We start from the raw sequence: 11,107 nt of genomic DNA, 5'->3' as shown, positions 1-11,107 counted from the left end.
GTCTCAAACTCCTGAGCTCAGGAAATCCATCAGCCTCAGTCTCCCAAAGTGCTGGGATTACAGGTGTGAGTCACCAAGCCTGGTAACGTTCTTATTCTTGATGATGCCAAGTTGCCAACCATTTGAGGGCAGGGGTAGTTTCTTCTTCTTTATCCCACTCAGGGCTGGGTACTTGGTAAAGGCCAAGTAAATACTAGTATGTCTAGTAAATACTAGATCATCCATTCCTTCCTCTAAGGTACTTCCCAAGTCCTAGGTAGATTCAGCACCTGTCCTATAAAGTGGCAAGTATGTTCTCCCACTTTCCATGTGGTAGTGAAATCCCCAGTGGCTTTGGAAAAGTTTTAGGCCCAAAGACTTTGCTTTAGAAAGTGATAATATGGAGTGGTCTTGTGGCACAGGCTTAAAATGACTACAGAGAGCCAGGTGTGGGCTGTAGTGAGCCCTCAGGAGAGTAAGAGAAATAAAAGTGGTTCAAGCTGGAGTTCAGCTAGCCCCATGGTCTCACCTGGGACAATGACATAAACCCACCAAATGGGACAATGACATAAACCCACCAAATGGCAAAGAGATTCTGAGCAAAATGTTTGAGCAAAGACATATCTTATCAAGTGGTGGTCTTGAAACAGATTTTCCAAAGTTTGGGTGGTACCAGGAGCTGTGCATTTGCCCAAGGATGTAAGATAAAGTAGTCATCACAAGGAAGTAAGCAGTGGTAAAGAGAAGAAAAAAAATCTTTTGGCCACCTTTTGGGCTCACATTTGGCCTGTGACCAAATATATTACCAAAGGGTGGAGGAACGAGACACCTGAATTCAGAGGAAGGGTCACCTAATTCCCTGGAAGCCCTGTACATACCTCCCTGCTGAGGGCAGAGGAAAGTCATGGGCGAGAGAGAGGGGAAAAACCAATTTGAGTCCCAACTTGGTCGCTGTTTGGACAAGGCTGGGGCATGTGACTTCACCCTCTCAACCTTAATTTTCTGATCCTATCCACCTTGCAGAGTGTTGTAAGGGTTAAGCCAGGAAACATGTTCAGGCACCGGTGACCCGCCTGGTGCTCAGCATGACAATCATTATAATGGCCCTGGATCCCTTCCACAGCCACAATTCTGCTCTGTGGGAGTTCTGCATATGCTCACAGAACAGTGATGACAGTCCTGGGTGATGCAGGTCTCAGTCCCCAGTCAAGGACAGCTAGCGGAGTCACTAGCTTAAGATCCACTTTAGTTGGGTTGCACTGCTAGTTGCCTGGGGAAGTGTCTATCACTTGTAGCAGAAGGAGCTGGATGGAAGAGTCCTCAGGCCCAAGGCGTGACCCAAGTAATGGACAGTGAACAGAGAGGAATGTGGCTTCTGTACCTATAGTTCATGCTAGAATAATATTAATAGTAAAAAAAAAAAAAGGCAAACTCTTCCATTTGCAGGAAAACTTTCTGTCCAGAGAAGGTGGAGCCAGTCCATTCCCTATCAGCTGACTCCTGGCAGGAAGGGATGAGGCAAAAGAAAAACTCCTTCAGCGAAGTCAGCAGGCAAAACTCAAAGCTCTTCACAGGCAGAGAGGGAGCCACACACATCCTAGTCTACTCAGCACCAAGCACACAGTCGGCACTCACAACTCACAAAATTCCTGACAAGGTCACTGAGAGTCAAAAGCAAATCAGAAAAAGAAATCAAGAGTTCTGGCCAGCTGGGGTGGCTCATGCCTGTAATCCTAGCACTCTGGGAGGCCTAGGCAGGTGGACTGCTTGAGCTCAGAAGTTTGAGACCCTGTCTCTACCAAAAAGGGAAAAATAAACAAAAACCCCCAAGAATCCTAGCTGAGCGTTGTGGCAGGTGCCTGTAGTTCCAGGAAAACAGGGAGTCTGAGGCAAAAGGATCGCTTGAGCCCAGAAGTTTCAGGTTGCTGTGGGCTATGTGATGCCATGGCTCTCTGCCTAGGGCAACAGAGGGATACTCAAAAATAAAAAAAAAAAATCAGAGTTTTGTCTTTTGAAATGTAGTCAAATCATATATAATAGCTTCACAAAAACCATCTAAACCAAATTAGATCAAAATTCAGGAAAACTATGCCATGGGGCCTCCTTCCAAGTGAGGGGATCTTCAAGAGGTGGCAACCCTCCCCAGCCTCCCTTCTTCCCCTGGCTGCCACCTGCTCCCACAGCTCTGGGCACAAAGCTAAGGGGCAAGTGGCCCTGCCCTAAGCCTTTCTGGGGGATGTGATTTGTAGGTTGACTGGAGGAAGGGACCACAGATGCTACTGGAGATGAAAGGAAGCTCTTTTTCCTGCAGAAGCAGCCAAAGTCCATGTGGTAGTGGCAGGGTGGAGAAGAGGGCTATTTGCACACAATCTTTGGCACTGTGGGTAGATAGTGAGCATCCCCAGGAAAGCTGCCTTTGTGGTTCCGAAAGCATACAGCAGACGACCACTAGGAATTGCTAGGGCAGGACAGGGCAGGGCTGCCTTCTCTTCTCCTGCAGGCGGAGCTGAAATGGGAAGAGGTTTTGCTCTCTCACTCCCTAGGAAGCTTAGTTCCCAGGCAAGAGTTGTGGCTGGGAGCTAGAAACTTTGGGTCCTGAATCTGGTTCTGCAACAACTTTGCCATGTCTCTCTATGCTTCTGTTAACCACATTTGTCAAAATGAATGGAAGGCCTGCCCTTCTCCCTGGGAGAGTGCATGAAAAAAGAAGAAAGCCACTCTACACTGCCAGAGAGGAGCAGGAAGCAGTGACAGGAGGGGCACTGTCTCCTTAGGGGGCTACTGCATGCTATGCTTAGTTTGATGGAGATGGAGCTGCTGATCCTCGAGCCACCAGGGTGCTTCAGGGCTGGCACATGATACTACTTCAGTTCCCTTTGCTCCACAAGCTCCTTCCCCTGGTGTGGGGTGGGTACAAGCCTGGAAACAGGGCTCTGTGCTAACTACCAGGACCCTGGCGTCCCACTGCCATGGAGAAGCAATTGTTGAGTCCAGGGTAGGTAGCCACAAATGTCTCCTGATCGCCCCCATGAGCAAGCCACTGGGCTACCTGCTCCTGGCACATAGCAGCTTCTATCTTACCCTGCTTGGCTTGCCTCTTACAGGGGAAAGAGTAAAGGCATTGAAGCCTGGCAGGCCTGGATTCAAATCCTCTCTCCTTCTTTTCTTAGCTAGTGTGATCTTGGATGCATGCAGCCCAAGTTTCCTCATCTATGAAATGGGTATAATATTACAAGGGAGGGTTGTTATGAGGATCCAACATGAACACAAAGTGCCAAGTACAGTGCCTGGCACCTGCTAGCTACTCAGTGAAGGGGTACTCACAAGAGGCCTGGCTTGTGAATGGCCTATTCAAACAAACTTTGAAACTCTTGCTCTAGGTAGACAAAAACAAAACATCCCATGTAGGGAGTGGGAAATCTTATTTAAAAGCCCTGGATGGACTGGAGCCTGCAGCAGGAAGGTTAGCATGCTCAGGGCTAAAAACAGCCTTTAGGGCTGATTGTGGCCCCAAGTTAGCAGATGGGAGGTAGGGTGGCTATGTGTACCTCCAAGCTATTCCTGGGGTAGCTGCATCCAGTTGAACCTCAGAGGCCCATGGGTCTGAGGCCTGGGGAAAGAGGATACCTTCCCTGGGACTGGCTGGAAACTAACTTCTAGAGGATTAAGTTTTTCCTGGTACCAAGCATTTTGGAAACAGTGAATAAAGTCACTGGGCTTTCAGAAACATAATGAAGTGAGAGCAGGTTTTCACGGACTGGGTGGGCTGACCCTTGGTGTGCCTCATCCATGCAACAAGAGACCCTTTCTGGAGTCTCTCCTCTAGTCCTAGAGGCCTTGGAGTCATGGTCTGACAATGCCAATGGCCAGGAGGAGTTCTCTTAAGGCAGGGATGCAGAAGGTGGACAAAAGCCAGGGCTACAGATTCTGAGCCTCCAGGGATGCTGTGATGGGAGGGACCAGGGGCTCCCACAACTCACTCCTGATCTCACGGGAAGGAAACCACAGTACTCCAGAGTCTGTCTGCCTGGAAGCTGGGTGGAGAATGATAAATTAAGAGGCATATTAAATACGGGAGTAAAGCCAGCAGACCCTCTAGGCAGAAAGGGAGGTGGCTATGGCTTCTTTCTGAGATAGTTGGAAGGAATCCACCCTTCCCAGGAAGGGGCCCCGCTCAGGACCTGGCAGAACCACCAGCCGCTGCTGTTCTTTTCCCGGACTTCAAACACCGTTCCCTCTTGGAAGCTGCTGGTATCTTCATCTCCTTCAAAGTTGGCCACGGCCACATACAAAGAGTCCTTCGGGCCATCGGTGCTGGGGAGGGAGGCTATAGCTGCTTTCTCCCTGCACTCTCCGACTTTGCTGGCCCCATGTGGCCCCAGCCCACCTTTGACAGGCGTGTCATCTTGACCTCCTAAGGAGTTGGAGAGAAAAGGTTTGGCTTTTGGAGGGACCAGCAGCGCACGGCCTGGAGCAGGAGCTGCCTTGCTGTCATTGGCTTCATGCTGTGGACTTCTGACCTCTGGCAGGGGCCTGGATGATGATGATGATGTTTTCTTGGGGGGTGGTGGCCTCCGTGGTGGGACCACAGGTCTCTGCTGGGGAGCCTCTTGGAGAGGGACAGGCACATTCTTAGGCACAGAATCTGTGGTCTTTGCTGGCCTTGGAGGGGCTCTGCAGGACATCTCCTTTGGGCTGAGCCCATCCTGTTTGCCCATCCTATCCTGGGCACGGCCAAGCCCCTCCCCTGGGAGGAAGCTTCGGCTGAAGGCCATGTCTTGGCCCCCAGCAGCCTGGTGGCTCTCTCCATCCAATGAGGATTTCTCCTGGCCCTTGGCAGGCCTGAGCTTACTCCTGAGGTTGCAGATGTCCACTTGGTCTTCACCGGAGGGTGGCTCTGTTCTGGGGGAAGGAGCTGGTTTGGGCCTAACCTGAGGTTTGGTCTTCAAGAAGGGATTCTGGGGAATGGCTTCTGGCTTCTCCTCTGGCAGGTCCGCTTTGGATTTGGAGATAGGCCGGAGGTTGGGCTTCTTCACTTCCTTGGCCAATACCTTGTGGCCACACTCCAGCCCCATGTCATTTTTCAGCTGGAACAGTTTGCTTTTGTCAGGTTTGGGCTCTGGCCTCCTGTTCTCTCGTGCTGGGGGCGCGTGTTTGGCTGGAATCATGGGCAGAATCATGCCTGGAGGCTTGGGGGAAGAGCTGCGGAGCTGCTCTTTCCTCTGCCGTTCCCTCTCCAGCAACTCCCCTTCTGACTTAATGATGGATTCTTTTCTCGGGGGGAGGCTGGGCTTCTCCTCCAGGTCGGGGTCTGAGATCTCCTCATAGCCTGCTGATGCAGACATGTCTGAAGATGCCTTCCTTGGGATGTCCTTAACACTCTTCCAGTCTTTGGACCATGGCATTCCAGAGTCCACGGCACCGTGTGGCGCATCGGGCAGGGGCCGGGAAGGGCCTGTGGCTTCAATGCCTGCATTGTTGTCCATTGCTGCTGCTTCCCCCAGCCGGAGCTGGGTTACCTCGCTGGGCAGGGGAGCCAGAAAGTTGGGCCTTGAGGCATTGCTGGTCTTCTTGTACTTGTCAATAAAGGTCGCCGGGGCCCACCCTTCCTTATCTTCAATCTGAATGTACCACCAGCCACTCAAGTTCTTCTCGATCACCTGGAAGGGAGGATACAGAGAAGCAATTAGGAGGTATGATTCCAGAACCAGTGGGCAGAATGGCTGGGAAAACTTGTGTGCAACTGGAACTCTACAAGCTGGTGCTTTGTAGCTTTCAGATTCTCCTACAAGGTCTATGGGGGGGGCATCTGTGGAGACTACTGTGCACCAGGAACATCTTACATGGGGGTGGGAACTTGCCAAGTTTCCAGTTCCCCCCAAAGGAGTCCCTGAGACATGGACTTGGGTGCAGGGACTTAACTGGATAGGTGGTGCCAGGAAGTGGTGAGTGTGAGAAGGGGAGAGGCCAATTATGAATGAGTTATCATGCTCAGCCACTGGGGCTTAACCTGCCAGAGACCCTTTGGGAGATCACACAGTGCCTTAGAATGGTCCCTCTCGGGGTGAGGGCATTTATCTGTTGGCTCCCCTTCCCTTTTGGGAGGTAGAGGGCTGTTAACTTGCAGAAACCTATGTGTAGCTGCAGATCAACTCAGGGGGATGCAGCAGGCTCTGCTGCAATTCTAAAGAAGTACATGACAAATGCCAAAATTACCCTAGATCCTGGCTTCTTAGTTGAACACCAGGCTCAGTGCTGCTGGTGTTTATAGAGGCCACAGCAGATGAAAAATGCCTATCTTTAAACACCGGAATTACAATCAGCTGGAGGGGACGCTCATGTTTACACACAGGGAACTGAGCTGGCAGAGTGCAGCAGACGTTCATCTCATCTGCAGCTCCCTCTGGGTACACACCTGCTGAATGGGATGGTCGGTTATTTATGCTTCCTATTTCTTTTTGGTCTGGTATTGGATGACAGAATTCACAAAGGTGAAAGGTGTACACACCGTATGTTATGAGCTGAACTGTGTCTCCCTCTTATTCAACTGTTGGAGCCTTTATCCCTAGTACCTCTATATGTGACCGTATTTGGATACAGGGCCTTTAAACAGGTGATCAGGTTAAAATGGGTCATTAGGGCAGGTTCTAATGGTCTTATAAGGACCAGTGTCCTTATAAGAAGAGATTAGAAAACACACAGACCAAGGGACAACCATGTGACAACCCATCTGGAAACAAAGGAGAGAGGACATAGAAACCAAACCTGCTGACTCCTTGATCTTGGGCTTGTAGCTTTCAGAACAGTGAGACAATAAGCCTCTCTTATTTAAGCTGCCTAGTCTGTGGTATTTTGTTAAGGCAGGCTGAGCAGACTAATGTACTGCAGTTCTCTGGTCAGCTTTTAGGAGAGCTGATGAATATATATGCAGAATGGAGCCTCAGTAGAGCCGAGGAACTTAAAGGGGTCTTGTAGAAAATCAGTAGTGGAGGAGAGTCAAAGGCAGGGGGTGGGTTTTAGAGCTCGAGGTTTTACCATCATCTGACCCTCTCTGCCTCTCAGAAAGGGGACCCTGCTTGGAGAGGGACTGTGTCTGGGGTGAGAAATTGCTGACGGAGCAGTGTAGGGTGTGGGCACTCTGTGGTCCTGCTTGGAGAAAGACTGCAGCCACAGATCCTGTTCCAGGGTGCTGAGGCTAGGCTCTGGGGTCTGCAGACCTGGCTCCACTCCCTACTGCCTGAGAAACCCCGGCCAAGCCACACCTCGGATTCCACACCACAGGAGGAGGATAAGAACTTGCAGGACCTTCATGATAACCACATGAGCTGATGCAGACAACAGCACTTGGTAAAGGCTGAAAGGTAAATGTTCCCTGTGATGAAATTAGGGTTGAGGTCACAAAGCGAGCAGGATGCCCTTGCTAGGCAGCACCTAAGAGTCCCTCTGGATCTTTCCTGGAAGAAGAGCACTGAGAACATAAACTGTCAACATGAGGATGGTGGCATCGCATCGTCACTTGGCTCTGGTAACAATGAAAGGCCATGCTGGGCATAGTCATTGTCGGTACATCCAGGAATTCAACAGTGCTAGTACTAAGGACAGTAATCAATATTAGACATGTCAATGAGATCTATTAAATTTACACTCCTTGCAAAGTATGGTGGCAGAGGCCCTGAACATTTGGGTTCTTCATTGTCATAACTAATGGGAGTGTTCATTTACTAGGGGCTACCATAAATAAAGCAAATGTAGGATTATAAGAATAAGGGGAAAGAAGAGAGCCTGGGCTTTGAAACCAGAGAGACCTGGGTTCAAGTACCAGCTCCACCACTTACTAGCTGTGTAACTCCAGGCAATCAATTTACCTAACCTCTCTGAGTCTCAGGAACCTCATCTGTAAAATGGGTTGATGAAATTGACTCCGGGGGCTTCTGTGAAGATCAGTTAACAAGCTAAGGCACCAGGCACAGGGGGGTGCCTTCTTCTATTACTACTACTAGTACTACTTCATCATCATCATCATCATCACCATCACCATCATCATCGGTAAAACGTGTCTTGAAGACAAATAGCCTAGACAAAGAACTAAGCTGTTGCTGGTAGCCTGACTGCTAGAATCCTGCAGTTCCATTAATGACTTCTGAAAGCTAATATGACATTGAAATGAACCAGGAAGCAAAACTGGGGAAGATGAAAAGAGAGCATGTGGGTTTCTTATGCTATGTAAGGAACACCTGATTAAGCCCAAAACTTCAGTGGTAACTATTTCCCACTTAAGTCCTTCATGTTACCACTGGCAGAACTTATGCTGACATCATGGAACAATAAAGCAGTTTCAAGAATGAGTTCTATCTGCTTCCTGGAAAAGAATGTTGGGTGTGTGAGCTTTTTATTGGATCAACTTTGGCAAAAAATAGAGAATAAAGGCCAGAAACCAAAAAAGGGGAATGATTCTGGTAGAAGGGGAGAAAGGGCCCAGAGGCAGACTCTTCATTACCTCCTGAAAACATCAGAGATCCACTGAGTCCCTGCTTGATGCATCAGAACTCAGCTTCGGAGCACTGACCAGGCACCCTGAGTGGCCCCTGGCAGACTCGTGAGCATTCCGAGCCAGGGAGTGATGGTGTTTATCAGCATGCTCAGATAATGGTGTGTGTTGAAAATGCTGGAAACGTACTGTTAAAGCTGTTATCATAAAGGTTTAATAATGTTTTTCAGCTATCTGGGAAAGAAACCCCTTTATAACATGCAAGTTGGACTTCTGGCTTTGAGATAGGAGATGGAATGAACAGCAGTTTCCCTTCATGCAAATAAATCCAGGAAAAGAAATAAATGAACCCCCAAACCAAGCATAGGAGGAAGAAGGGGAGAGGTCAGTAGGTCAGAAACTGATCAGGGATCACTGATGGAAGGAAGCTGCAGTCTTCTGTGAGGGAGGCTGTGGCCCACAGTGTTGTGGGGAGTTCCGCTGCAAAGTGTGGGAGACTTCAAGATGAGGGAGGCCCAGGAGCAAATGACAGGATTAACTGGATAACATGGCAGAAGTGGCCAGGCTGGTTGACTTTTCTCTATGGCCTTTAGCCCATTCTATTTTTTTTTTTTTTATTTTGAGACTGAGTCTCAAGCTGTTGCCCTGTGTAGAGTGCTGAGGTGTCACAGTTCACAGCAACCTCAGACTCTTGGGCTTAACCGAATGTCTTGCCTCAGCCTCCCAGGTAGCTGGGACTGTGGGCACCTGCCACAATGCCTGGCTATTTTTTTTTTTTTTGAGACAGATCCTTAAGCTGTCACCCTGGGTAGAGTACCGTGGCATCACAGCTCACAGCAACCTCCAACTCCTAGGCTTAAGCAATTCTCCTGCCTCCACCTCCCAAGTAGCTGGAACTACAGGCACCCGCTATAACGCCTGGCTATTTTTTTCTTTTTTTGGTTGCAGTAGTCATTGTTGTTTGGTGGGCCCAGGCTGGATTTGAACCCACCAGCTCAGGTGTATGTGGCTGGTACCTTAGCCACTTGAGCCACCGGCGCCAAGCCTGTCTGTTTTTATTTTTTTGTTGTTGCAGTTGTCATTGTTTTCTTAGCAGACCCGGGCCAGGTTTGAACCTGCCAGCCCCGGTGTATGTGGCTGGTGCCCTTATCCACCGAGCTGTGGGCATTGCCCTAGCCCATTCTTTAAAACAGGTGGAATAAAGAAGGAAACTGATTACAGGTAGAAACAGAGAATGTGAAAGGTTGGGTCAGACAGCCATGACACTGCTTGGTGGCTGGCTCAGAAGGCCTGCTCTGGTACTGACACCAATCAGCTCTGTGTGTGTGCTCCCAACGGGGCTGTTTGACTGTCTGTGTCTCTTCTTGAGCGGGCAAAGGCAAATATTGATACCATGAAGAGAACTGAAATAAATACCAATACCACTATAAAGAATTTATGATTGACAAAAAAGAGTTTATAGTAATAGGACCTTGGACATCCTTAGAGAGAAGCACAGGGGCATCCAATTTACATGAAAGAATAGTTGAAACAAGAATAGGTGACTATGAGAATGAATCAGTAAGAGCTCTTGGAAGTGAAAATTACAATTGTTGGACTAAGACAAGCAATAGACTCAACTGTCGAAGAGCTACAAGATCAAGCAGAATGTTCCAAAAATGCAGCACAAAGGGATGAAGATGGAAAATACGAAAGAAAAGTTAGGAAACATGGAAAATACAACCAGAAGTTCTCATATTTGTTTAATGACAGTTCCAAAGGGAAATACTAAAAAGAGTGAAGAGAGTCAATACTTACAGAAATAAAAGTGGAAAATGTTCTAGGAAGACTTCCTGAGTCCTCAGATGAAAAAGACCCAGCCCGAGCTGAGTTGGATAAAAATAAACTTGCACCTACTTACACATTAGGGAAATTTCAGCACTTTGTTAATATTGAAAAAAAAGATAAAGGTAATGAGGAACTCCTGAGAGAACAAAGAAATGACAGATTATGAGCAAGAATCAGGGTGAGAGTAACACTGGATGCAAGAAAAGAATGAAACAATATATTCAAAGTGCTGATGAAAGACTAGTTCAAACCTAGGATTCAAGATTCAACCAGTCCTTGAAGAGGGGACAATAACACTTAATTGTTCTATTGTCAAAAAAGGATTATGTACAGAAGTGGGGCACTATCCTTAGTCAAGGACACACAGCATGTGGGGTCACAGAAACTAACACAGGGTAGGGAAGGGAAACCTATGCAATTCAGGAAAGGCAGGAGGCAGGGACTGGAAGAATGAGATGGATTTTGATATGCCAAGTTCAGTTCACAAAATGAATGTCTTCCATGAGAAAGCAGGTAGAGGGCTAGGAAGCAGATAAAAGAAAGTCATTGATGGCAGAGAGTGTAAAGAGGTGTGGAGGGGTCAGCTTCACCAGTGGGGTTCAGAGGAAAGCAGTAGAAATAAGGCCTAATAGTGGGAGCAACAACCCTTGATCACAGAAAGATGTTAAGAAACAGGCATATGTTTCACGTCAGATTAGCATGCCTGTGCTTCACAGCAGCCAAGTGGGGGAACTGGCTAGAGAATTATCTTGAAGCACAAGCAAGACGTCTTCTGAGTTGTCTCTGTGGATATAAAGTTGGAAAGACCAGAAC

The 11,107-nt window shown here is 48.4% G+C and overlaps 1 protein-coding gene across 1 annotated transcript in view; it reads right to left on the bottom strand.

The window, feature by feature from the left end:
• Nucleotides 1–3,369: 3,369 nt before the first annotated feature.
• SH3PXD2B (SH3 and PX domains 2B) overlaps nucleotides 3,370–11,107 on the bottom strand; it is a 112,536-nt gene continuing 104,798 nt past the window's right edge. The window contains exon 13 of the mRNA XM_003781940.3: nucleotides 3,370–5,639. Within this exon, the coding sequence (XP_003781988.1) occupies nucleotides 4,095–5,639 (1,545 nt within the window). The 3' untranslated portion in view covers nucleotides 3,370–4,094. The remainder of the gene's footprint in view (nucleotides 5,640–11,107) is intronic.

Source organism: Otolemur garnettii, unplaced genomic scaffold (assembly GCF_000181295.1).
Source record: "Otolemur garnettii isolate 467f Iridium unplaced genomic scaffold, OtoGar3 scaffold00003, whole genome shotgun sequence".
Classification (NCBI taxonomy): Eukaryota; Metazoa; Chordata; class Mammalia; order Primates; family Galagidae; genus Otolemur; species Otolemur garnettii.
This window is presented reverse-complemented; position numbering and strand designations above follow the sequence as displayed.